This window comes from Chionomys nivalis, chromosome 5 (genome assembly GCF_950005125.1).
Source record: "Chionomys nivalis chromosome 5, mChiNiv1.1, whole genome shotgun sequence".
Lineage (NCBI taxonomy): Eukaryota > Metazoa > Chordata > Mammalia > Rodentia > Cricetidae > Chionomys > Chionomys nivalis.
The window spans coordinates 66,473,057-66,500,977 of record NC_080090.1 but is presented as its reverse complement, the minus strand read 5'-3'; the positions used below and the strand labels follow the sequence as shown (position 1 = coordinate 66,500,977).

Below are 27,921 nucleotides of genomic sequence, written 5' to 3'. Positions count from 1 at the left end.
TGTCAAGACATGCTTATACCATTTTAAAGAGGCTATACAAGGGGAAATGTCTTAGCCAAGGCTGCATGGGAACAAAGCCAAAACCAAAAAGGGGGCTCCCCAAGCTTCCAGTTAGTTCACTCCCTACATTAACCTATGTGCCAGGCTTAACAGGCTTTTTGGTGACACTGGAATGCTGAATTGTCAGATTGTCTTAAAGAGAGAAATGCCTGGGCATGAGACAGTTAAGTTACTTTCTAGTGTACAGTAGTAGCATTGACCACTTTTGAGCAGCAGCATTATTTTGGTTTTCAATTGCTTTGTACAGCCAGTGGCCTTTGCAGTGAAGTTGACCTGAGGGACATAAGGGCGGCCAGAAGGACCATAGTAACCTTTTTATTGTTCTGGTGCCACCTTGTGTATTTATTCCATATTTCATGGCTAATCTGATGTGCAGGGAAGACATTTCTAGATGCTTTCTGCAAAAGAAGGAACTAAGAGGGCATTTCAGGCCTCTCACCACTTCCCTACGTGGGAATGTTCTACATCTACAACTCAATAGTCACTAACACCCAAAGCAATCGTGTTCTCACACCATCAAGCCTGCCAGCTGCCATCCAATTCAATGGCACCACAGTCAGGAGAGAATCGCATCAGTTACACTGTATGTGATCATCATTCGCCTATTATTAACCCTATAAGCTGCTGTTTTCAAAGCACCATTCTATAAACAGTTAAAAACAAAGTCTCCTAAACAGACATAAGCCTTCACTATTAAATAAACTGCAACAAGACACAAAAAAGACAGGAGTTACCCCGGTAACCCCAGAGTCGACAGGAAGCTTGGTGCACAGTTCCTACATTCAAGTCCTCATCTTGTCTCACAAAGATTCTCCCACTGAAGCAGCAAAGACCTCACCAATGAGTCACCCAACCAAGGATTCTGAGAAGCACCTTGACCCCCAAGAGCAATGATCTGTCCCACAGCTTGGAGTGTAAGTGTGAGAGAGCAGCCATAGAGAAAGGAGCAAAGGGAGGCAAAGAACATTCACAGACACAGCAGGAGCCCCCCAACCCCACCCCATTTATCAGGAGTGCCAGGTAGGCACACTTCAAATGAGGGCCCACTGTTGCTCACCAGGAAGGAGCAGAAGAAGATGAAGGAGACAAAGTACACATAGGCCAGGTCAGTGCCACAGCGCTCGCTTTCGTTCTGCCCTGAGGGTGCGGTGGTATCAGGCTCACAGCCCTTCTCGCCGAGACACGACAGCATTATCTCCTGCCAAGCCTCCCCCGTGGCACTCCTGAACACAAAAAGCCATCTTTGTTAGAAGAAGTCTTCATGTTCTAACCAACCCTTGGGCCCCCTTTCCCTTCATACATAGGACCTATGGGCTTCCTTAACCCTTTGGGACCTTTTAGTATTTTCCATATGGAGATGCAGAATGCCAACAAGGCGCCTCTCTTGTTCTTCCTCCCCACCCACTTTTCCATCTGTTGAGGGTCTAATCTGATAGGAGTGAGATAGTGATAGAACCCCAAGACTCCACATAAATGCAGCCACTCAAGGTTCCAGGATTGAAATTGTTCCCGTCAGAAGCTATATACATCTCCCCTTCCAGAATCCTGGAGAACAAGTTGAAATGGACAAATTAACTACCGAGTTAAAGGTACTGATGAAACTTTCTAAATCATGGAGAAGCCAGTTAAAAATCATCTCCTACTACATATCCTAATAGGATCAGCAGAGCAGAATTAAGAGACCAAGAGGCCAGTCAACTGCCTCCTTCCAGATGCTTCTCCCCATGAAGACCACGAGATCTTCAGCTTGGAGAAGTGGGTCATCCAGATACCTGAAGAGCAGCATGAGGGACCCGAAGAAACTCCGGAAGTTGTTGTGCCGGTTGATGTGACTCTCCTCATCTAACTTTATGTTTCCAAATACCTAAAGGGAGATAACAGAAATCAATTAGCTGTACTGAGCTGTGTCATGTGTCCAGCACATGGCCATTAGATACACAGGCAGGGTAGGTAAAGCGACGTGTACGACTTCTTGATGGCAGCCTCTGAAATAGATAACTCAGAGTATCAGAGCTGGGAGACACCATGTTCTTGGCCTGATATGGAGACTAATTACATTCCCCACTGCTTCAGTACACCAAAGGGGACTAATGCTAGCAATGTCCAAGCATTAGATAAAATGAAAATCTTTTAAGGTCATTCTACATAAACATACTTTCTCCTATGCCTAAATTAGAGATGCTTTTAAGTTCCACGGTACCCATGCAATCTACCAAAGACATTGCTCTACAACAAGAGGACAGAGAAAGAATTACTCCTCTTTTCCTATATCTGATATCCATGAAGGGGAATGTCAGTATTTGCCAAAGATGCAATTTATGGTTTGAGCAGAAGCTATCTTTCAATATGCAAGCAGATCAGATCATGGAAGTACAACTGTACATTCCTTAGTTATGTTTTTATTTAGAGATCCAAGTCTCAGAAGTTTGTTGTTAATCTTCAGCCAGTGGAAATGAACACACATACATCTGTACACACACACCAACTGACACAAATCTCACAGAGATCACTTAGGTGTAAGCTAAAAGCAAGATCTAGGTGATAGGATGGATAAAGGATAATTGAACAATGAAAAAGGGCTGGAGATGTAGCCCAAATGTATATACATGAGGCCTTAGTTTCAGTCCAGAGCTCTAGAAAGAAAGATAAAGGAAAGGAGAGAGTAGGGAAAGAGAGAAAGAAAAAGAAAACAGGTAGTCCTGCCTATAGGGAGAATGTTGCTAATGTGTTTCTTGACTTTGGCCAATGACATTCATATGGAAAGAGGCAACACTCAGCAATCTTCATCCATACACAGGGATTGATTCAGATAAATACTCCAAGATGCTTCAATGAGAAAGGTGCACCTTTTCCTTTCACCTGTGCTTCATAGGTCAGGACTGATCCAAATTGGTGCTGGTACAACTGACTGCTGCAAGGGTCACTCTGCTGGCCCTCTGAGACAATTTCCAGCCTGCATTTGGTAGGCTTTGGTTTATTCGATGTGTGCTAAATGGAACACATTTCCCCCTAACAGTTTTGAGAATGTGCAATTGAGGAACAATCTCTGCCCCCAGCTATTTTGCTCAAGTAACTCCCACTGACACCTGCTTTGGGAATTTGTTCTCGGTGCTGTTTTTTCAAAACCCAAATACTACTTGTCTTCAGGGAGAACGGAGGTGGCAAGTCAGGCAGCAGAGGGAAGAAGAGAAAGAGCAGATAAGAGAACGCCTCAAGAGACATGTGACTAAAAACCCCACAGAAGCAACCAAATCTCCTTTGTCCTGCATACTTCATGTTGTATATCCTTCACCAGTTCAAGTTTTCTTCTCTTCATTCCCTCAGGGGGAATCTGTCATCTATGCCCGTCTATCACACCTGCACAGTTCACCTGCCCGCCTATCACACCTGCACAGCTCACCTGCCCGTCTATCACGCCTGCACAGCTCACCTGCCCGCCTATCACACCTGCACAGCTCACCTGCCCGTCTATCACACCTGCACATTTCACCTGCCCGTCTGTCACACCTGCAGTTCACGGAGCTTTTGTACCTCAGGGTTCTCATGGGAGTATCATTACTTGTCCTGGCTATGACTTTTCTCAAATACTTCCATGAAGTGGTCAGAGAATGCACTATGATTTTGTACATAGTAATTATTTTAAAAAAAAAAAAAAGCACAGCTACTCCAAATATTTTCTAAGATAACTTTCAAGCCCTAAATATTTATTATGGAGGTGGTGCACCTTAAAATTTCTTTGCACATTTTTTAAGTCCTCCCAGCCCATTATCACCCACATCAAAGACTAATAGAGAGAAGGGTTGCTTCCGAAAGTTGCAGGGCAATACAAGCTTACATCTATTTCCATGTGGAACTGAAGAACTAGAAGGCTCTGCTGTGTTTCGCTTACTTTTCTCTGAGTAGAGGAATTAAGGCCAGCGGAGTTTGGTAATTTAACCAAGTTCACACAGCTGGCAGCCACAGCATCACTTCTCACAACCTGTTGCCAGAAACTCCTTCGTTCTGCAAAGATGTCTTCTGAGAAGACTTTGAAAGTCCAGAATGGTTTGTCATATAGACTCATTCAGTTGCTCTTCATATCTATCCGCAACCTTTCTGCTACCCGTTTGCCCTTCTGTTTTGCGATGACAACGTTGGCCAGGGCCTCTCTAGTAACACACTCGGGTGTGTGACTGAGTCGGCACAGCATTCAGTCTCTGTGATGGACCAAGGTGGGAACCACCACCTGGTGCAAGTCACACTGGCAATGGCATTCCTGTCTCTGTGGAAATGGTGTTGGGAGGTTTTAGACAGAGGGCTAAACGTGGTAACATTAGAGGTATGGTGGATATGACAATTTATAACTGAGCAGTTCCCAGGTTCCACTGACAAGTTAAAATACTTGGATTTGTTTGTCTGATGGGATGTGAGAAGGCACGGAGGTAAGCACGTGGGTTGTGTGGCAGCACAGCTGGATCTCAGTGTCAGCTCTTTAGCTAATTATCCGAGAGTCTGAACAAGGTGAAGAGCTACTTAACCCTGTTAAACATCAGTGGAAACAATGAGACTCAACTCGATAACTCCTGATTATGCTAATCATATACCTTGTCCTTTTCTCTGTACTGTGTATGTTTGCATATAGACATACATTGAAGTAAATGGCAAACAGCATTGTCGGCATCAGTATGGATATTATCAGTAGAATTAGAGATGGTATCATTTTGCTTGAAGATGAAAGGAGTCAGAGCTATTTTGTCATACAAAAATTTAGGCACACACAATTTAATTAAACCAACTTTCCATTTTCAGCTTGAGAATACGAAGTTTGGAGGGAGTTGGTTAGGGTCTTGAGTTATCAAATTAGCATTAAACTACTGTGGCGATTCAGTTTCTAATGCTACTGATATCATTTTATGTCTCTACTGAAAAACCCTTGGAGAAGGAAAACCATAGCCTCTCAAGCAGGCCTTACATATTTGGGTGCTGAACATCCTCCTGTGATTTAGGAGAACAAGACTCCCTGGTCATAGAGTTTGAGGAAGAGTGAGCACAAGAAGACAGGAGAGAGGAGCAAAGAGAAGAGAGGCCTTTCAGAAAGAATCGAGGGAAGGCTACTGCTCAGGAAGCTCGGAACCCGAAGCCCTGGCTCCAGGTGGAGAGACCTCTGAGAAGGTGTCCAGGCTGCAGGGGAATGTCAGTCAAAGTTCTTGGTGGGAGTAGGGCGGGGTTGGTCATGCAGACTTTAAGTCAGAAGGAAGCCTGCCTTAGACAAACAGAAAGCCTGTGTACCCCATCAGATACATTAAGGGGGTGAATGCTCATTTATAGAAGTAGTTCATCTACCCCAAAGTGCTGGGATAACCGCCCGGCCTAGCCTTCTGTTAGGGCAAGTCCAAATAACAGAAATCAAGAGAAACAATTAAGCCTTACTCAGTTACAATAGTAAATCTCTCTCTGGGAAAACAATGGTGTTATTTTGCCTTAGTTCTATTGTAGCCACAGAAGCCCAGCTACTCCTAAGTCAGCAGCATGATTGGAAAACCTCAGAGGAAGCCCCCAAAGATCCTGAATCCCTAGGGAACCTATGGCTCATGTAAATTCCCAAGGTCATAATGCAATAAGACCTCAGTGACACCTCTTAGTCAAGCAGAACTGTGCAAAACATCTGCAAACCCGCCACAGACAATCTAGGCAGCTGTTGCCCCATCAGGACCACTGGTGTGCCCACTCACCTGCATCCCAATGATGGCATAGATGAAGAAAAGCATGGCGATCAGAAGGCAGACATAGGGGAGAGCCTATAAGGGAAGCAAGAGAGAATTAATTCAGGAGAGCACTGCTCCTGCAGGCACTGGCAGGGCAGGAACTCTTGTCCTGAGGCTATTTCAATCTGGACTGGCACTCTGCTGCTTAGGGCTATTCTGTTCGGAGCAGTCTTTCTTTCTTTCTTTTTTTTTTTTTTTTTAAAAAAATATGCCCAAGTTTTCTGATAGATTTGTGACCCCTGTCTCCAAAGAGAGTTAGCAAAGCTTCCTGGGCTTTAGAGACATTTCACTTGACATGCAGAAGATTAATAATCCTAGCAACTGTGACCCAAATTAAATAAGAAGAATTTAGGTTGGGCTTCAAGACCCTGGTATTTGTCCCTCCCGCTCCTACCCCCAATATAGAAGTCATAGTGGAAATTTGGAGGCAAAGATAACTGGGATCCCTTGTTATCCATGCCCAGAAGTATCTTCTATTTTCCGATGAAACACTATTTTCTAGTGTTTAATCTTTTTAAGATTTTACTGTATTCACATATAAGTTGCCCCAAAGCTACTAAGAGCCATTATGAAGCTGTAATGAAGCCGCATGTGACAAAAAACTTAAAAATCCATATTGTGTATACTTACTGACACTTTAGGATCATAGCAGTTCAGAATGGGAGTAGAAAGCAAGGATCTGCCTTTGATATTCTAGGACATGGGCAGACACGGGGCAGTTGGGATTGGGAATAGGATGGGGTCAATACAGTCGGGTGGTGACCCCAGAACTGGCATGGATTTCCCTTTTCTTCACCATTCAGTAAGCTCCCCAGCAGCCAGTGCCACTGTGAGTCTCTGTCTTGTCGTGAGTGTACACACCAAAGTCCCCGAGGACCAGCCAACGGCTTTCAGATGGCTGGACAGGGCAGAGCTTATCAGCAGAGTTAACAGAATGAAGAGCCCCAAGAGGGACGATTTACAACTTGAATTGAGGATAAATCCAAATGCAACTGAAAGCTGACGGGGAGACCTCTCTGCCATAAAGTGCTGACTCTCAAGATCCCAGGAAAGGAATCGCTGCCTTTTCACGAGGATTGGCATAGGGGGTAGGGTCTGGAGGGCTGCCCTCTTCTACCCATTCGACTTGGCTGTGTTCTACCTTCTCCACCCAAAGCCTCCAGGCCCAGATCATCTTCCTACTCTCAGCTTTAGAGAGAAAACCAGAGTCCATCGGTTCTCCCTTCTTTTAAAAGACTATTTGTTATTTTATTTATGTGTATATATGTGTGCCTGCATAAGTTTATATGCACCATATATGTGCAGGTGCCTGTGAAGGCCGGAGGATGTTGGATCCCCTGGGGCCGGAGTTAAGGTAGTTGTGAGCCACCCCATGTGATTGCTAGGATTGAAACCTGGGTCCAAGAGAAGTGGGTGCTTTAAATCCAGGGCCATCTCCTAGCCCCTTTCTCCTTTCTTGTTACAAATGTACATCTTAACAGAAAATGAAGAGAAGGGAAGGATGAAGTTCTGAACAGGGCCTGAGACAGAACTGGATGAAGCTCACAGTTGGGTCTGAGTAGGTAAACGCAATGCCAGAGTTTTACATTGGGCATCTCTCTCTCTTTGTATTTGCTTAAGTGGCCTTTTCATTTTGTTGTTAAGCAGTCTGCTTTTGTCCTATATCCCAGAGCAGTCCCCAAAAGGAAACATCCATCTGTAACACAGCACCGCTGGGCTTCAGATTCACCTGCCTTCCCATTTCTGCCGTACCCACTAAATACGCCACCCATTGGACTGTCAGCTTTTGACACCGCTTCCTTTACTTCCTTTAACTTGAATAGGACACGCTGTCGTAGAGACTGAGTGACTGAACACATGACAGGATGACACGCATTTCTTAGACTCGCTAACAACTGAAGCTTGATGGGTAGTCCTCTTAAAGTAAAAAAAAAAAATAAATAAAAACAGCTTTAAAAGCAGCTGGTCTTTCTAATCCTAAATATGAACTCACCTGAGACTCAGAGGACAGATCCTTAAGGTTTTAAATTTCTCCTTTGTCATCTAACTCTGGCAAACTAGAGTTCACTGAGGTAAGGCCTCTGTGGCAGTAATCCTGGCAAACAATTGGCTCTTGATAGGGTAGAAAAGACCAGGCTATACCTTGGAGCCTGAACATCCTTAGAACTGGTCTCCCATCTCAACTCTAATGATTCAAATAAGGAAGTAAATCAATAAGGAAAAATTGGGACAAACTCCCTTTCCAAGTGATGACATACCATGATTTTAGTGCCTGTACTCTAATTAAATATATAAGAAGGAAGACAATGTGGTAAATTTATGGTTTGTCACCTTTGAGCCACTTTATTTTATCATTTTTTTTAATTTATTAATTAAAACTTTGTTTACAAGAAAAGAAATGCACCCAAGCCTTGGAATACCCCAAAGACATCTAATGTGTGTTATTTGTTGAACACCTTTCTTGACTATTGCTACCACTGAGTAGTTGTCAGGCACCAACTTTTAGCTAACTTTTATGTACCTAGACTTATACATAATCCCATGAGAATGTTTAAGAGAAATAATCATGTGTGTGCCAGCAGCACACCATACATTCAGTAGTTCAGGAGATGCCTAGGTGAAGGCGGGAGGATTGCACATGAATCTTTTTAAAAAGTACAAGTAGAAAAAGTTCTCTGAAAAAACTCTCCCATGAAATGCAAACACTGACAACATCTGACAATGGGAGGCCGGCCTAGGTGTTTTGTTTTTAGTGTGATGCCCTTTTAATCCAAGAACTCAATATGCACAGTCTGGAGGATTACATGTTCAAAACCAGCTGAATTACATAGCAAGCTCTAGACCCAAAACAGATGTTGTAAGAAAACCCATACCCCCAATAAAACCCCAATAAAATAAGTAAATCTTCAGAAACATATAAAAGTAATGTTATCTTCAAAATACTAATTTTTATACTTACATTTTTATTAATATTTTAGAGTGAAAATACGCACCCATGTCTTTATACATTGATTACCTATTCAACATCATGCTAGCATATCTTTACTGATTAAAATTTTGTATGAAGTGCTGGGCTGTGGTGGTGCACACCTTCAATCCCAGCACTTGGGAGGCAGAAGCAGGAAGATCTCTATGAGTTCAAGGCCAGTCTGGTATACGGAACTAGTTCCTGGGCAGCGAGGGCTTACACAGAGAAACCCTATCTCAAACAAAACAAAAAAATTGTATGAAGTAAAGAGGCTTGTTTTGTCTCATAATTCTAAAGGTTGGAGTTTAAGATTGTGCAATTATGCTGGCTTGGGTCACTGTAAGGCCACATAGATTGAATATATGGATAGACAGGATTGTTCAGGGCAATCTAGAATACCCAAGGATAGCACACACTTCAAAAAGCATACCCCTGTCTCAGTGCTGAGAGAAAAGGCCCAAGTTACAAAGTCAAAGTAATATATTGGTTTTTAGAATAAGATTCTATAATGTAGAAATGAATTGAACACTGTTCAGCCTATGCTATATGAGAACTATTGTATTTATGCTTCTAATAAACTTGAAGTTTATGAGCTCACAGGGGAAGGAACTGGGGTGAGGATGCTGCCGCCATGTTGTCTGGTGGTGTCCTACCCTCTGCGAGCCGCTTACCTTAAAGGACTGCACAAAGGTCCACAGTAAGATGCGAATGGTGTAGCCCTGACGCAAAAGCTTTATGAGGCGCGCAGCTCGGAAGAGCTTCAGAAAGCTCATATTGAAGCCACTGGTGTTCACCAGCTGGTGGACCAAAAGGAAACATGTAATTAGTGACAATATGCTCATTTAGGAAGATCTAAGCACTGGTATTTTCACATTTATTCCTTATTCAGATCACAAAATAGATGGCAGTCTATCTTTTGTGGTTAACCCAGCTCCAGCTGAGAAGCACCCAGGGCGTCTCTCTCTAAGACCCCCAGTCCAGCCTCTCGACTCCTAGGTAGATGGGTACAGGGGTACCCCAGGACACAGGGGAGGAAAACTGGCTTCCCTAGCCTCTGCCAAATGAACTGAAGTCTGCACTTCGATGCTGAAAGAGCAGAGCTGGTAATCCCCTAGCACACAATGGCTTCTGGTATTCAGTAATTACAATAAAGCTCTCGGAGACACAGTCTTTAGGAAGAGCTAACTTAGAGAAACATTTCAGGTCTAACAATGCTGAGGTCAAAGACAACTCTGGTTCTTTTTGTAGAATTTAGCCATACACTGCATACTACTCTCTTCTAACAGCCTCTATTTCACTTACCCCATGTGATGTCTGCTATCTGAGTCATGCAAATGTAGCTAAGCCTCTTCATGAGCCCTACCACCCCAAAGTTTGCATCCTTTGGCTAATGCTCAGGAAGGAGAAAGTGGATTCCTAACACAAAGGGGCCATGTTCGACTGGGTGAGTTATACATGGACCGTGTGGAGAGGATCCTTTTTGAACGCTGCTCCAGGATCCAGCTTAAATATGGGGCTCCCATGAACCATTCACCTTGCTGTCTGTCAGAATAATTTCTGTGATACTGCCAATCACTGTGATGAAGTCAAAGATGTTCCAGGTATCTCGGAAATAGTTCTGCCAAGTGAATTCGGTCACGTGAACATTAGAAAATGGAAAAAGAAGAAAGAAAAGACATCTTTTATTACATAACTCTGCCACTTGGAATTAAAACTTGTCAATTCATGCATACGTTCATTCTCACTTTGGGCTCAGTTTCCTGTTTCTAACCCGGAATTCTCTTTCTCCTTTACTAATCTGGGAAATCCTCTTTTTAAAAACAGTTCTACAACTATTTGAAGATCATATTTTTTAAAGCTGTCACTAAAAATCCCATAAAAAAGATTTTTTTAATTGGAAAACATTTATTTTTCAACCATGCTACTGAGTTTGATCGACAAGTAAAAAGTTTTACATTTATAATGTATATACCTCAGGGAATTTGGGATAAGTACACACCTGTTAAGCCTTAAGCATCATACAACTTTAAACTTCTAAATTATTTGTATTGCTATAAGAGGCTCTATAGGACTCTAAGTCACAGACAGGCTCCGAATCTTCACTGAGAAGGATGAGCAGACTCCATCTCCCACCCCACCCCACTGCTTTTCTGTACGTCTTATAAGGAGGTGTGATTAAGTTTAATACAAAAAGCAGGGAAGTAGTTATGAAAATAGGAGATTGATTGGATACTGTATGTGGGAGAAACAAAAGACCCAGAAATGCTTCAGAATGCCTGCTGTGTCCACCTGATTTCAGATGGCACAGAACTTGGACTACATTCTTTAAAACAGGACACCCACATCTCCAGACTGACCGACCACTTGTCTTGCCCCTGGGCATCAGGTACCATAAGAGTTTCTGGAGTACTACCAAAGGGCCCCCCTTCCTACCCTCATAACTACCATCACTTTATCTTTAGCATCTGTTCCAGACCCTTGCTGTTCTTTTAGTTTGTTTGTTCCTCTTGTGGGTCTGAACATTAGGTTGTACCAAATGCCCCATGTTTCTATTGTACTGCATAGAGGGACTGGCCAGAAGAGTGAAGGTATGCCACAGGTGAAGGATCATGCAGAGAGGTTCTGTTTAGTGAGTACACCTATTTAAGACTCTACGGCAGCTATTGTCATTCTTGTTTCTAAAAACTAAGGTTTAGGGAGATCTGATCCCAAAGTCACATGTACCCTAGAGAATAAAGAAAAGCAGATGCGTTCAAACTTTGTAAATAAATTCACTTTCTAGTGGGGCACTTAGCCCATTTATGAGGGAGCCAAGTGGGGTCCCAAAAGTCCCCAGTTTTCAAGGCATTTCTATTCCCCATCCCAAGGTGAATTCCTAATTCTTTTTTTTTCTTTCTTTCTTTTATTTTCTTTCTTGGTTATTCGAGACAGGGTTTCTCTGTAGCTTTGGAATCTGTCCTGGAACTAGCTCTTGTAGACCAGGTTGGCATCGAACTCACAGATATCCGTCTGCCTCTGCCTCCCAAGTGCTGGGATTAAAGGCATGCGCCACCACCACCCGACTGAATCTCCTAATTCTTAGTTCACCAATCTAGGTTTCAGAAGACTAGAACCCTTCAGTTCCAATTGGGGATGCCTTACAATATAGAACGGCGCATCCTATTTGTGTGCAATATAGCACTCTTCTATTTTATCTGTAGCTTCATTTCCCATGGGTTTAGTTACTTACAATCCAAAACATTAAATGGAAAACTGTAGAATGCCAAAGAAAAGATAGTAAGTGAAAATCTTCAACTTCATAGGACAAAACACAGTTCAGTCATGGGCCTCATAATGTTTCTACTAAGGCCACCCCACATATACAATGGAGGTCTCATACTATTATACTGCCTGGTGATATAGCTAGCTATTATAGTTTGTAAATTTATATCATATATTATAGCTATTATTATATATTATATTATATTATATTATATTATATTATATTATATTATATTATATTATAGCTATGATAGTTTGTAAACACATACTACGATTGTCACAAAATGGCAAGATCGCCTAACAATGTTGTGACAAGCTAATGTTAGTGTTAGCTTGACAGAATTTAGAATTACCTGGGCAGTGGGCTTCTGAGCATGCTTGAGGGATTATCTTGGTTGTGTTATTGAGTGGGAACGCCCACCTTAGCTGGGATCCCCTTACTGTATAAAGAAAGAAAGTGCTTTGCTTCCTGGTGGTGGATGTAAGGTGACCAATGGCTTCAAGTTCCTGTACATGATGGTTCTGGACCCTTGAACTGTGAGCCAGGGTAAACCATGTCTCCCTTCAGTTGCTCTTGTCCTACTGTACTTGATCACATCAACAGGAAAGGATAAATGGGTTTCTCAGAAATCACCCCATCATTTAGCAGTATATGAGAGCATGTATACAGACACCGGGCTGCCCTCCTTTTCAGGCATCTGCTGGGGATTTTGGAATGTGGCCTGGCGACTGAATAAACAAGCAGATTACTGTGAACTCTGGAGTCAGACAGTGAGAGACAGACCCAGGGGTCAGATCCTCATCTAACTCTGAATATAGTGTTAATCTTTTCTGAGCTGTAGTTTATCTGTCAAAGAGGGAGACAAAGAAGCCTAGCTAATACAGTTGTGACATAGAGAAGGTGAATTTGTAAAGCACTGGGAGGATATTCACTGGGCAGCACAACTATGTGGCTTATTTCCACCCATTTTCTAATTCTACATTTTATTGTGTAACCTTTAAAAAAAACCCCACATTTTATGAACTTCAATTTTTGCATTTAAAATGATAATGGCCACAATGACAATGGCAATATCTACTATGCCTGTTTCAGAGTTAATGGGAAGATCTGACCAATCAGTACATGTTGGGGTATTCCAAAAGATCAGAATGCCAAATCAATGTAACAGTGCCTTCTCTGGTGTGAATGAGTCCAGGCCTTGAATGAAACACAGGCGTGAGGGAGGGAAGGAGGCAGGGCCTGAGGCCGAATCCTCTAGTTAAGCCTCTAAGTATGTATTCAGCATTCACCATAATTAAACGCATAATTGGGGCTTAAGTCACAGCGGATGTCAACACCAAGACTCAGAGCGAAGCCTTCCCTGTGGTGGTGCTGGCTTCCCCCTCTCTCGTTCACTTTGCCCTACTTGGTCTAGACTGTTTTGTAAAGGCATTTTTGTTTGGTAGAAGTTTCTTTTTACCTCATTTCCTGGAGTCTCAAAACACTCAAAAGGGGAGTCAAGAATTCCACAATTCAGCCACTGCAACGGGTTCCTTTCAACTCTCCACCCAAAATAATCAAATTAATGGTTGTATAAAGAACCAGGAGACTGAAAACAACCTCCACAATCAGCACTGACAATTATCAAGCCCGGCCCAGTGTCCCCGTCCCCGTCACCGCTGCTAGCAAGAAGCACTTATTCTGATTTGCAGCAAAGTTTTCCCTTCTTGTTAGGAAAACGGTCAGGTCTGGTATACACTTCAACTTAAAAGGGTAGCTCACACCCTAAATAAGTGTGAAGCAGCTGTCAAGTGGGCTTATCTGCACCCTGCTGAGCTCTCAGCAGGCCCTGAAGCCAGCAGGAAGAGAGGGAGGGACTGGCTTTGTTTATAGGATGTAGCAGCAAAGGCCAGGTTTTGTTAACATTCTTGAGAACAAACGATTATAATTGCCAGTTGTGAGGAGAAGTAAAAAGGGAGTTCACGCCAGAAAAACTCATTGCAATCCCTCACAAATCCAATTCCAGAAACGTCCCTGACCCCCACACTCCCTAAAAGTAATTGAACATTGTAAATGTAAATAATAATAAACTTATTTTAATTGGCAAAAGTTACTCTTCAGGCTACTTAGGGGGCAGGAGGCTAATAGGTTAAAAATGATTATTTGATTGTATCAGAGCTCCCGGAGTCCTATGGAAGAGAGGGAGGAGCAAAGGGGTCAAGACCAGGATGGGGAAACCCGCAGAAAAAGCTGACCTGAATTAGTGAGAGCTCACTAACAGACAACCAGGAAACCTGCAAAAGACCAATCTAGTCTCCAGAAAGCAAGTGACAGTAGGTGGCTTGGACAATTTGTGGGGCTACTGGCAGTAGGTCCAGGAGCAATCCCTCATGAATGGATCAGGCTTTTCGGAGCCTTTTCCTATGAAGAGAAACCTTGCTCAGCCTAGACAGGAGGGGGAGGACCTTGGTCCTGTCTCAGCTTGGTAATATGACAGAATTTGTTGACTCCCTATGGGAGGCCTTACCTTCTCTGAGGAACAGATTGGGGGTGGGGTGAGGGGAAGGTGGGGAGAGCAGGAAGGGCGGGGGAGAGGAACTGGGATTGGTATGTGAAAAAATAAATTTAAAAAAGAAAAAACTATTATTTGCTGGTTTGAGGCTATGAAAGATATTTTCCCATTCAAATCATAAAATCTATCTAATCAGTAAATAATCGCTCAAGGCTTATTAATCTAAGTAGTGTTTTCTTTCTTTATACATCAATTATAGTGCTAATAAAATTCAAAGATGGCCACTCTACTGTTGACAGAGTTCAGTAGGACCAGGGCTGCTGGTTAGATGGGGATGAGGAGGTGATTCTCTTTCCCTTTTCTCCTACTCTACTTACACGGCAGCCTGTTTGTGGAGTAAACTGAGCTCACTATTAGGCAGGCAAGAGGGTGAAGAGCAGTAACCTCCATGTACCCCAAAGGAAGAGAAGCCTGATGCCGGAACAGACATACCAGGAAGCCAAAAGCGATGACCTTTAGGACACATTCCAGGGAGAACACCATGGTGAAGGCAATGTTCAGGTACTTTAGGGCAAGTTCATAGGTGCAAGGAGCAGAATAGTACTGCCAGGAAAGAGAAGAAAGAGAACAATAGAGTCAAAGCCTTAAGGCACATGCGTATATGGTGGGATATAAATGCCACTTCTAGTCATCTCTCAACTATGTCTAACTCGGGGCACCTTAATAGCAAAGCCACCTTCATGTCCTGGCTAAAGGTAGCCAGGACAGTGCACTTTACAGAGTTAGGTGTTTTGTACTTAGCATTAAATATAATCAAGCTCACACTGTCTTCAGCCCTCTTTTAGATTCCATGATCTCTGAAGGACATGGTGCACCCTGGTCGAAGGTGCACCCTCCTGACACTTTTGTTCCTGAAAGCCCCTAACTGCTACTCTGTTACTCTGCCTTTCATTCGATGACCTCAGCCCTACCCTGGAACCCAGGGACTGGGCTGTTGAACTTGGTAAAATCGAAGAGACTCCATGAGGGAAGAGCAGGTAAAGGTGACAGGCGAGGAAGGCAGAGTGATTTCACAGTCACAGGAAACACATACAGTCACTTCTCACCTTCATCATCAGCACGACAGTGTTCAAGGCGATCATGGCCATGATGGTATACTCAAAGGATGGAGAAACCACAAAGTGCCAGACGCGGTACTGGAAGGTGTGTCTGTTCTGCGGCATGTAGCGGGTGAGGGGTTTGGCACTAATGGCGAAGTCAATGCATGCCCGCTGCAGAAAGTCAAGTTATTAGAATCAGCTCAATGCCCCTAAACCCTGCATGAACTTTCTTAAGATGACTTATCTACTGCCTAGGACTCCCTTATCTGAAATGTGTGGGACTAGAGTGATTTGTGATATCAGAGATTTGTTTCTGAGGCTTTACCATTTACATAAATGTAATGAGATACTTTGAAGACATGATGCTCTGCTAAGCACAAAATTAATATTTCCCATGTGCCCTGCCCACATAGCCTAAGGATAATTTATGTAATATTTTATTAATCTTGTGTATGAAACAAAGTTTCATGGTATAGAATTTTATACTTTCTATATCATATCAGTCAAAAGGTTTTGCATTTTTAAACATTTGGATTTTTATATTGGAACTGTCTAAACCGTATCTGCTTATGCACTCCCCTTATAATCTATAACTGTTTCCAGCTCAGCTCCATTATTAAACCAACAACAAAGTCAACCATAAAACCCTATTGTCAGGAGCCGTGTCCCCCCAAAATTTACAGGAAGCACCGCTGCGAGGAGCTTTTGCAGAGGGCTTCACTTTCCAATTGTATTGAGAATAGTCTTATTGAGCAAGCCTATCTCACACCCTATCTCACACCCAAATTAACTGTTAATAGAGAGCCTCTGTTAAGGGAACCTGCCTTACATTCCAAACTATCTAGACAACTAGGTGTGTCACCTTGTGACTTCCCGACCAAGGAATCGTGACCTGACTCATCGTAACCTCTCGGACTACGTGACGGGCGTGATGAGCGTGGACCACGTAGCAAGACCCCATGCCCCAGCCCCCCAAGCTCCCCATCCAGGGGCTATATAAGCTGTAACCATGACCCTAATAAACGGAGGCTTTGACAACATAAGCAGAGCCTCCTTTCTCTCATCAGCCCTTGCCTTTCAGGTGGTGCCTCTCCGTGACCCTGGAATAACTGGCCAGCCAGGCGGGTTACAAACCCTAGACAGAGTAACCCGTCGAGGCGGCTACACCCTATCATGTTCCAAACCTATGCATGTGCTAGAGGAGAACATATTCCCAGTCATTAGAAACCCAGATGCCATGAGAGTCAGGGAGGTAAGCGAGCGAACGTCTTCCTGTTGTAACTGCGGTGCATGTCCTTTTCTTCCAGACTATCACACATAAGGGTGGAGATTGCATGCTTATCTTTTCTTTGTATACTAGTTTGTGTCTTGTCTGTGTGTGATGTAAATGCATGTGGATGTGCAGGGGAGCATGCCTGGGCACACACATGTGGTGGTCAGAGAAGGAGATGGGCCATCTTTTCCTATTGCATCGTTGCCTTGAACCAGAACCTTTCATGAAACCAGAAGCTCACCATTAAGGTTAAGCTACCCAGCCAGCAAGCTCTCATGATTTACCTGTCTGTGATTCCCTATTGGGGTTACAGGCACATACAGGCATGCCCAGCTTTTTAAAACACAGAGTGTGTGCACGCACACACGTGTGCCCATCATGATGCACATGTAAAGGTCAGAGGACAGCTTGTGGGAGTTGGTGCTTTCCTTTTATCACGTTGCTCCTGGGGACTGAACTCACGGCATCAGGCTTGGCAGCAGGGACCTGTAGTCATTGAGGTGCCCCAGCCCCATACCCAGCTTTTTAAGTGGACACTGGGGATTGTCCAGCTTTTTATGTGGGACGCTTGTACTTGTGGCAAAAGTGCTCTTACCCAGTGAGTCCCAGATCCACGACTGCATGCCCTCTGTGCCTCCCACTGGTGACTTCCCCTCTTCTCACTCTACTGCTATTGTAAAGTTAGGAAAACGTGAACTTTCTCTTTAAGCATGATGTCCTGATTCTTTCCTAAAACTCCCACTCCTGCCCCTTACTACAGTCTCCCCCAGGTTACCTCGTTCTTTTCCAGGCTACACTCCTCCATCATCTTATCCCCTTGCTCCTGGAAGGTGATGATGATGAGAGCTACGAAGATATTGACAAAGAAGAAAGGGAACACCACAAAGTAGACCACATAAAAGATGGACATCTCCATGCGGTTGCTGCGGCTTGGGCCTCTGTCTTCCTCTGTCACGTCTACAGAATGCTGCAGGACCCTGAGGGGACCAAGAGAGAGGGTACAGATGGTGGGTGGCAGTCTTGGCTTTTTAGGAGGTGTGGCCCCTCTTGTGCTTGCTATGTCTTCTCCGACTTTTTCCATTCCTCCACTGATTTCAGGTGGCCATCACTAAATTTGGTAAAGAAAAAGTACCACTGCCTTTTCTAGCCCACTTGCTATCTGCATTCAGCTCCTAAACAATGGAATGATACCCTCTTATCATTTAGGTTGTCATGTTCAATACCAAGAGACTTCTGGTGCCATTTGATTTTCTACTGCCAACTAGTGGTGTCTTACTAATTGCTAAGTCTTTGAAAAAAAATTAGCTTCCCACTATGGACAGCATAAGAAGCTGCATTCTTTAAAAAGAGGTCTGGTCTTATGTAGCATCTCTAGGATCTGCAAGATCCCTGCATCTTTAGGCTCTCAAGTGCAGAGCCAACCTTAAGGACAGACTTGCTTAAAACAGCCCTGAGGGATTTTTCTGAGGGGGTAAAACGTTGTGGAAATCCATTTGTTCTGTAAGTCAAAGAACTCCAACTCGAAGGTTGATGAAAACAGAGTTTCAGATATTTCCCTGACTTTGCCTACCCTGTCTCCATCTCTGTCTGAAGGGTTTTTCTTTTTCCTCTTTTCTCCCTTTCTCACCCACTCATAACCACTTACTTTGCCTGGTACAATAACAAAGGGTTAGCCGTGTTCATCTTGAATCAGCTTTGCAAGGCACCCACACAGTCCCATCGCAGCCTGCAAGACACATATTATACCCCGCCTACCCCCTCACTCACTGAGGCCACCCTTCCCCTGTGGAGACAGTGAAGAGGGTCAGCAGGGCCCAGATGATGTTGTCGTAGTGGAACTCATGACGCTTCCATTCCCGGCCCTTTACCTCCATCTTATTTTTCTCATGATCTACATAGTTGCCTCTGAAAGCAGAAGAGAAATGAAATAGGGCTTCTTAAGTATAGTGTGTGGAACAGTCAAACATTGTTACAAACTTTAAGAATGTTAGGTTAACAATGACTATCACAGAAAAGGGAGGGCAAGTTGTATTAGGGCAGGCACTGGCATGGAATAAAAATGGTACTTGGTGCCCAACAGATACAGGATGAATCCTGATATCATGAGTTGCCTGTGTAACTGTGGACAACCTAATTTTTGATTATCATCTTCTATACTTATAAAATGTAAATAAAGCTTCTCTCAGTAGGTCGTTAGAAAGACTTAAAACTTAAGGGTCCGGGCATAGTGTCTCTTACTATATCTGATATGAGAAAAGGAGCTCAACAGATGTTTGTTTTATTCTTTCTGGTTTATCATTCTATGGGAAGGGGAATGGAGTTTGGAGAGAATGGAGACCTAATCCACCGTGGGAGGTGGAGAGGGACTTGCCAGGACACTCTTGGCACAGTGAGAGGTATATGGAAGCAGCTCTTACATGCACTCCTTCTCTGTGTCCTTCGAGCTGTCGGTGCAATAGAAGAACTTCCCTTTGAACAGCTGGACGGCGATGACAGCAAAGATAAACATGAAGAGTTTGTAGACAATGAGTATGTTGAAGACGTTCTTCAGGGAGGTCACCACACAGTCAAACACAGCCTGTGGACAGCAGCGAAGGCTCTCGTGTCATCCCTGTGACAAAACACTCCTACGCCCAGAGCTGAGGTAGAGCCACGCCACCACCAAGCAGTCTGAGAAGCTGTCCCAGGAGCTCTCAGCCACTAAGCAGTGATACTCATGGGGTGGGAAGCTATCTTCCTAGCTGGTCGTGGTGGCAAGAACCCGGCCTGGGAAGCAGACATCATCTCTAAGTCATCAAGTAAATGTAAAAGCCTGACGCTTACACAAGATGATAAAAGTAATGGAGGGGTTTTGTGGTGTTTCTGTAGGCACTGAACATGAAACCCGTAAATGTAATGCTAGATGGCATCTTGAAGATCACTTAGACCATTCGACTCGCTGAACAGCTTGTTGCTGACCTTGAATCTTTTGGTGACATTCACAGATTTACTTACACAGTGATTATGAACCATCTTCACCTGGCTCTTTCTAAATGGATCAAAGGGCAACCACATGGTGTTGTCTTTGTTCATTTCCATATTTCACCATTAAGTTCATATATTCGCTCTGACTGTATCTGACTCTACCCCGTCATGCCGCTGCCCTCTAGCTGAAAGCTGGCTGCGTTCAGGAGGAAGGTCAACAAACCTGCAGGAAGGACTGAGGTCTGTTTGTTTTGCAGGTGAGGCTGTGTGTACAGAGTGGGGTTTCTGTTTCAATACAAAAACAGAATCTCAAAAAAAAAAAAAATTAAAAAAAAACAGAGAGTCTCCAGAGAACATGAGGAGTTCTATGACAGTTAGGGATATTTTAAACCATTGTTTAGGTTATTTTCTAGGTTTTCTGCTGTAGCTCATGGGGTACTGCATTTGTGCAGTTGCTTCCTCACGGTGCTGGGTGAAGTTTGGCTGGATTCATTCGAGTGTGGCACTGAAGAGAGCGTGAGTGACACGCAGTCTGTGGGATCAGAACCACCTACATCTTTCTCAGGTTTACATACTGCAAAGAGAGGAACCACTCCCCAATTTCACAGAATTAATGAAGTCTGAGGCCACTTTCTTGAGGTATGGACTAATCTCATCACAATATTTGGAGCCCCAGACAGCTTGGGTATGGGACACACAGGGGTGGTGATTGATAGGCCTAAGCCAATGACTGGCTGGAGGGAGGGTGGCCAGGAGGAGTTGCCACAGTAGAAGGTCCAGATCCAGGAGGGGAAGGAGAAGAGCCAGGGAGGAAAGAGGCTGGGAGCCACTTCCTTTGAAGAATGAGTTGCTCCCCTGGGATTCCACACAGTGTGTGCTGAGCCTGAGACAAAAACATGGCATATCTAGTCTGAAGCCTTTCAGAAGTAGCCTTTCACCTTCCCATCCCTTCCCATCCCCTCCCATCTGCTCCCTACTCTGTTCTGCCTCCTCTATGCTGATCATAGGATAGAAAGAAGTGATGATCTGAGACCAGGAGGGGTGTGGGTTGTAGTTGGGGCAGGTGACATACATGATCAATTAGGAGAACTTGGGAAAGGATGGGAATTGGGACAAACAGGGGAAACTTTGCCTTCTACAGCAGGCATGGGAGGCAGGCCTAGACACACCAGGGGTTCTGGGCTAGGGACCACTCATATCAGCTCTCTTGTATGTCAGGAGCCGTGTCCCCCCAAAATTTACAGGAAGCACCGCCGTGAGGAGTTTTTGCAGAGGGCTTCACTTCTCAATTGTATTGAGAATAGTCTTATTGACAAAGCCTATCCCACACCCAAATTAACTGTTAATAGAGAGCTATCTGTTAACGGAACCTGCCTCACATTCCAGACTATCTAGACAACTAGGTGTGTCACCTTGTGACTTCCTGACCAAGGAATCATGATCTGACTGATTGTAACCCCTTGGCCTATATGACAGACGTGGACCACGTGGCAAGATCCCGTGCCCCAGCCCCCCAAGCTCCTCATCCAGGGGCTATATAAGCTGTAACCATGACTCTAATAAAAGGAGGCTTCGACAAATATGCCTAGCCTTCTTCCTCTTATCAGCCTATGTCTTTCAGGTGGTGCCTCTCCGTGACCCTGGAATAACTGACCAGCCAGGCGGGTTACAAACTCTAGACAAAGTAACCCATCGAGGTGGTCTACACTTGTCTATACTACAATTATATGTTACATGAATCTCCAGTTTCTGGGTGAAAGAAATTCTAAGACTAAATAATCTGTTCTCCATATCTTGGAGATATTTGGTCATATATCTCAAATCTTTGAGCTAGACTTGGCACTCATGTAGGTTCTTTTCCATGGTGACCAGGTCCTGCTCTATTGTTTGAGAGTCACCTGCTAACCAGATTTTGAAGCCAGAGTTCAGACTCCTCTCCCAGATAGTCTGGCTCTGTGCTGCTTATGTGGACAGAGCATGCCCATTTTAGGAAGCTTTTGAAAGGTTCAGAGGTGGGTGGCCACCAGCCACTCTTGGAGAAGCCCTGTGCTAGGTTCTGGGGTGCTGCAAGTGGGCAATGAAATCTGTTTCCCAGGAAGCATCCTGGTGTACCCCCAGAAGGATGGAGTTAGGTGCTGGTGCTGAGGGTTGCTCTACTGGCTGTGTGACCTGGACTGAAAGAACAGGACTGTGAGGACCTGGACTGGGGGCTGATAATCCTCAGGAATTCAGGAAATGCGGCCAGGCACGGGGCTTTTCTCCTATGGAGCTTCAGACTCTATTAACCACAATATATGGAGAGGAAAGAGGAGGGAGGTGAGCTCAATTAGGATGCCAAGCTTGAATGGGAAGTGAGCCCTGAGAGGCAGGAAGGGTACTGGGCAATAGGGTGAGGGGATTGTATAGATAAGATCCCAGTTTTTAGCCAGACCATGGAAAAGCTTATTCAGGATAACTCACTTTCCCATTTCTTTTCTGCTTCTGCCATAAATAGACTATGTGTCCTTAAGTTACCTATTTGTACCTCAAAAATATGAACTATTTGTGTAAGATGATACTTTTCTAAAATCATAACTGAAGAAAACAGCTGTAGTGGTTGAAAGGTAAATAGCCCCAAAGGGCATGGCATTATTAGGAGGGGTGGCCCTGTTGGAGGCAGTGTGTCACTGGAGGGTGGGCTTTGAGGTTTCCTATGCTCAGGATTCCCTCAGTGTGACAGTCAGTTGACTTCCTGTTGCCTGCAAGATGTAGTACTTTCAATTTCAGCACCATGTCTGCCTGCATGCAATCATGTTCCCCGTCACAATGATAAAGGACTGAACCTCACACCCCAATTAAATGTTTTCTTTGTAAGACTTGCCATGGTTATGGTGTTTCTTCACAGCAATAAAAATCCTAAGACATAAACTGATACCAGGGACTTGGGTATTGCTGTGATAGGCTGGACCATGTGTTTGTTTGGAGGAATTTGGACTTTGGTACTTAGGGTTATTGAAAGCAATGGATGCTTAGGCATTGCTTAATGGGCCATACAAGTAGGAGCATGGAAGACAGAGGTGGTAAGAGTTATTTGAACTGTTGGGAGCTCAAGAGGTTTCAGAGGAGAAGAATTTTAATATGTTGCCTAGAGATCGTTCTTGTGATATTTGGGTGAAGCAAGTGGCTGTCTTTTTACCTTTGTCCAAAGAGTCTTCCTGAGGCTAAAGTGAAGACTTGAATTAAGTCCACTGGCAGAAGAAAATCTCAAAACAGCCTAGTACAGACTCTGTTGTGTGGTTTTTAGTGGTAAATCTAATCAAGACTTATTGAAAAGGTGCAGGTTGATCAGGGAAAATTACAAAATGTCAATTTTGAGGAGAAAAAAAGAGCATCAGGGAGTGAAGTGGAGCTAAATCCTTAGTTCAAGGAGATAAATGGGTTAAGAAATGGAATGCAGGGAGTGGTGACCTCAGGGCAAGATCCCAGCAAACTAAGTTTTGAGCTTGTGAAAAGGAACTAAAGAAAAGCTTAGAGCAGGGTGGGGTGGGGCACACCTTTAATCCCAGCACTGGGGAGGCAAAGACTGGCAGATCTCTGAGTTTGAGGCCAGCCTGGTCTATAGAGCAAGTTTCAGGACAGTCAAGCTTAGGCAGTGAAGGACAGAAAGCTGGTGAAGACTTAATTGAACAAGGAGGCCATGTTCTAGCTCCAGTAAACTGCAGAATTTGGCAGCTTTGGCCATGTGGTTCTGACTTTAGAGATAAGGATAAAAGAAACAGATTATAGAATTTGTCTCTGCATCTAAGGAAAACCACTGGTGCCAGGTATGTGTCAGGGTTGTCCCTGAATGGAGGCCTAGTACAGAGGTCACTGTGTGAAGCTGGGAACTTGAAGCCTGGATTGCCTTGGAAAACCCAAGATGTTAGACATGTCACAGTCATGGAATAGCTGCCAACCAGAAGTAGAACCAGCTCAGAAGAAAGATATTGTAGTCAACAAAGCTTAACAGAGTTGGAGATCTGAAGATCACTTTGACATCAGACATGGAGATGAAAAGTTTGGGAGTTTGCTCAGCCAGTTTTCGGTCTTGCTTTGGTCCAGTATTTCCTCACCATGCTCCCTTCCCTACATTTTGGAATGGTAATATATATACTTACAACATATAATGGCATAGGATATGATCTGCTTTTTGATTTTGACTTTTACAGGATGATTACTATGCATCTCAGAAGAGACTTTGGAACAAGTTTGAGACTGTTACAGACTATGGGGACTTTTTGAAGTTGGACTGAATGCATTTTTTTCTTGCATTATTATATGACTATAAGCCTTTGGGGGTCAGGGAGTAGAATGTGGTTTAAAAGAAAATGGCCCCAAAGGGAGTGGCACTATTAGAAGGTGTGGCCTTGTTGGAAGAAATGTATCCCCAAGGGAGCAGGCTTTGAGGTCTCTTTGCTCAGGTTTCCCTCAGGTTGACTTTCAGTTGACTTCCTGTTGCCTGCAAGACTAGCACTCTCAGCTTCATTACCATGTTTGCCTGCCTGCACACCGCTATGCTTCCAGTCAGGATGATAACGGACTGAACCTCTGAAACTGTATGTGAGCCACCCCAGTTAAATGTTTTCTTTATAAGAATTGCTATGGTCATGGTGTCTCTTCACAGTGGTAAAAACCCTAAGACGAAAGCACAGACTACCCAAGCTACCTTAGCACACAGACTACACAGACAGAAGGTTTCTGTGGCTTCTATTTTAATGACACAGGATGTTCCAAAACAAAGCCAGACAGACTTCTTCCTGAATGACAGTCACTCCAGGGACTATAATACTAACGGGGCCTGAGCTGAAGGAGAAAGATCTCACCTGCAAGTTTCTTGGGAAATTAGAAGACCTTGGCTTCAACAGATGTAAAGAATCTTAATCCCCAAGAGAGAAAAGGGGCTTTTCTAAGAATGGATTGTGCAAAGGCTAGCCAGCTGTAGCTAAAGGGAGAAGGAAGAACGGTATTTGATGGGGACAAATTCTAAAAACATTACCTTCAGCTTGGGCAAGCGCTTGATGGTTTTCAGTGGTCGCAGAACTCGGAGTACCCTCAGAGACTTGATAGTCTTGATGTCCCGCCCCTTGTTGGTTCTGTAGAGAGAGGACCCCAGGGTATCATTTCGCAAGGGGAGAAACAGAAGTGGCAGCCACACTACTGCATTAATAATAACAGAGTAAAAGCAGAGAAATAGACAGAGGCCAGAAACTAGGCTGGTGTAGAGTCACTCAGGAGTAGTCTCAGCCACTCTCCAGTGTGCACACACACACATCCATATGGGAATACCCATGTATGCACATCCAAGTGCTCACAGCCGTTCAGCCTAGGGCTTCTCAACTTCAGATGGTGCAAAAGCGAGTGTATTCAATAGAAGCTGCATCAACTCCAGCATATTCCCCCACAGGCTGATACTATGCAGGGAGACACTCTCTTGCGAGACTGGGCAGTCAGTGGTCCTAGTCACCCACAAAATCATGAGAGTACCAGGCTGATGCTCTGCAGTATGAATAATATGATGTTAAGTTCACAAGATGGCCATAAATGTAATAAATACATGTATTATTGAAGGCATTTATAATTTCTATTGAGTTTCCCTGGCTGTGGCAATATGAAAGAGAGGGAACATCTGTGTACACACAAAGGAGCTCTCAGGCACCCATGGACTTCCATGCACACATATTAATAGTTGTTTCATGTCTTTGATAGCCAGTTTAATGCTATATAATATCACAATTCTAAATAAAATGGAACGATGTCAACTAGATAGCATGACCAGAGGCCCGCTATGGATCTCCACTGGGCCTAGTCCAGTCTTTTTCCATAGCAGGTTTTCAAGCTATTTGTTGACTTGGGAACAGTTGAGAGCATGTCTCATTGGGGAACTTGACCCAGAAGTCTAGGTTTGTTTCTTCTCATGGTTCATCAGTGTGGGGAGAACATAGCAAGGACCGGAGAGGAACCCAACATTCTTGCTGTGCTAGGCTGGTACTTAAGAGAAAGTATGTGTGCAGGCATCTTGTGAGGACTTTGGTCCATACTCCAATTATGCATGACTGGCCTTCCCTGCCGTCATTCCCATTTCAGCTCTGCACCTGCACAGGCTTCAGGGAACTGCTCAGCAGGAGCAGGCCCAAGTTGTAGGCCATACCCACCTTTATCCTGGTTCTATGGGTCATGACTGTCCCTATTCTGCCTCTTAGGAGTGTTCTCTTAATGAAGATCATATATTTATCTTTTTATTTCTAGGAATTAAATACATAAATCAATTTGTATTTCTTTTTCTTCCCTGTTCATCTCCTTAGATCTTTGCATTCAACTCAACTAACTACAATTTGTAAAACAAAACAAAACAAAACTACATGCTGGGAAATAAGACTCTAAATAGTGAAATCAGGCATGGTTCATTCTTCATGCTGGCCCAAACTACTGTTAACAATTGCTGGAGGGGGGACCCAAAACATCAGATGGAGAACACCTGATTCTGTATGCAATTTGCCCAGCTATGCCCAGCCTCAGATAAGGGAACCATAATCTATCTTTTACAAAAGGCATGAAGTCAATGAATCTAATCCTTCGGGCTGACTTTACACCAGCATTAATTCTAAACTCTCGTGGTCGTCACAGATGACCTACATGTCATTTTGAAAGGTAATCCACATATGCTATATTAATATGGACTTTCACATCCAAGAGCTTCAGCATATTTAATAAATTCTTTTGCTTTTTCTTTATTTCTTTTCCTTCCTTTCTTTTTGGTTTTCTTTTTTTTTTTCTTTTTTTTTTTTTTTTTTTTTTTTTGAGACAGGGGTTCTCTGTAGCTTTGAAGCCTTTCCTGGAACTAGCTCTTATAGAACAGGCTAGTCTCGAACTCACAGAGATCTGCCTGCCTCTGCCTCCCGAGTACTGGGATTAAAGGTGTGCATCACTACTGCCTGGCTTAATTCTTTTGCCTTTTAAGCATATCTACCTACAATATTTAAGAGAAACATCACATAGACCAAATACTATGCAAATCGAGAGGAATGATCAGTTCCCAAGAAGGTGTGGGAGCTGCTTAGTTTTAAATTTTTGGCTCTCAATGGAAACATACCGTTCATATAAACTACCACTCCTTTCTCATTGCGTTAGTCCCTTCTCCTCCAATTACAGTTTCTCCCTCCTCCTACCCAGTCCCCCAAACCTCCTACTTACAAAACAAGCAAACATAGTTACCCCAATGCGTTCCTATGGTGGATCCAGCCAGGAAGCAGTGACAGGAAGGGGGAGGGATGGAGAGAGAGAGAAGAAAGTCAGAAAACCTCAGGGAGGAGAGAGGCTCTTAGGGTGATGCCATGCTGGGGAAGCAGAGAGGCATGGGATCCCATTCACAGTCTTGGCACTTACCAAGTCCATAGGGTTTGTGAAAGAAACGACAGCCCTCCATACGTTCCACCACCCCCTCTCCACCCACAGGACAAAAGTCCTTTGAGAGCACTAGTAGGCCTGTGTCTAAGGCAGTGGTACCTAGGCCTGTACTGTCTTCCAGAGGGCTGAGTTTAATGCACTTAAAGTGTAAGCTTTCATTTTCACTTCCTTAGGAGCAGCAAACTCTGCTTCCAGGGACTTTATATCTGCCTGGGTCAAGCTCTCAGAAAAGGTATTTCCAGTGGCAGTGGCATTGGATAGCTTCACCTGAAGAGGCATATGTAACCTTGTTCAAATGGGGCCACCCTTGGTGTCTTTCCAAAGCTCAGACTCCAACATCCCTAAATTGCAACCAGGTGAGGAAGAGGACTTTTGCTTGTCAAGGTCTTCCAGAAAACAATGCTTTTTGAGCAACTCAATGAGGAGCCTCTACTGTGAACTGTTTACTGTCCAACTCTTAGAAGAAAAACCATCCCTGTTCTAGCAGTAAGACAAATGTCCTTCCTGCCCTCCCAAAGTCAAGTGATCTGGGAATTAAATTGGAGGCTTATAATCTGAAATCCTTAAAGTGATAAATTCTAAATGGCCAGAGCACAAAAATGCCTTGAGGTATAACTCACAGGTGAAGCAAACATCT

The 27,921-nt window shown here is 43.9% G+C and overlaps 1 protein-coding gene across 10 annotated transcripts in view; it reads right to left on the bottom strand.

Annotated features, from left to right (window-relative positions):
* The window catches only part of Cacna1e (calcium voltage-gated channel subunit alpha1 E), a 476,043-nt gene that overhangs the window by 31,479 nt on the left and 416,643 nt on the right, over positions 1 to 27,921 (bottom strand). For 7 of the 10 annotated variants that reach the window (XM_057770437.1, XM_057770436.1, XM_057770443.1 and 4 more), the window contains 12 exons: positions 27,093 to 27,104; positions 24,877 to 24,973; positions 19,316 to 19,476; positions 18,666 to 18,803; positions 17,674 to 17,875; positions 15,632 to 15,796; positions 15,018 to 15,128; positions 10,307 to 10,390; positions 9,444 to 9,569; positions 5,772 to 5,837; positions 1,833 to 1,924; positions 1,118 to 1,283 (listed from right to left, as the gene is read on the bottom strand). In XM_057770437.1, coding sequence (XP_057626420.1) covers positions 1,118 to 1,283; positions 1,833 to 1,924; positions 5,772 to 5,837; positions 9,444 to 9,569; positions 10,307 to 10,390; positions 15,018 to 15,128; positions 15,632 to 15,796; positions 17,674 to 17,875; positions 18,666 to 18,803; positions 19,316 to 19,476; positions 24,877 to 24,973; positions 27,093 to 27,104 — 1,420 coding nt within the window. The remainder of the gene's footprint in view (positions 1 to 1,117; positions 1,284 to 1,832; positions 1,925 to 5,771; positions 5,838 to 9,443; positions 9,570 to 10,306; positions 10,391 to 15,017; positions 15,129 to 15,631; positions 15,797 to 17,673; positions 17,876 to 18,665; positions 18,804 to 19,315; positions 19,477 to 24,876; positions 24,974 to 27,092; positions 27,105 to 27,921) is intronic. The other 3 variants (XM_057770440.1, XM_057770439.1, XM_057770442.1) reach the window with 1 other exon arrangement.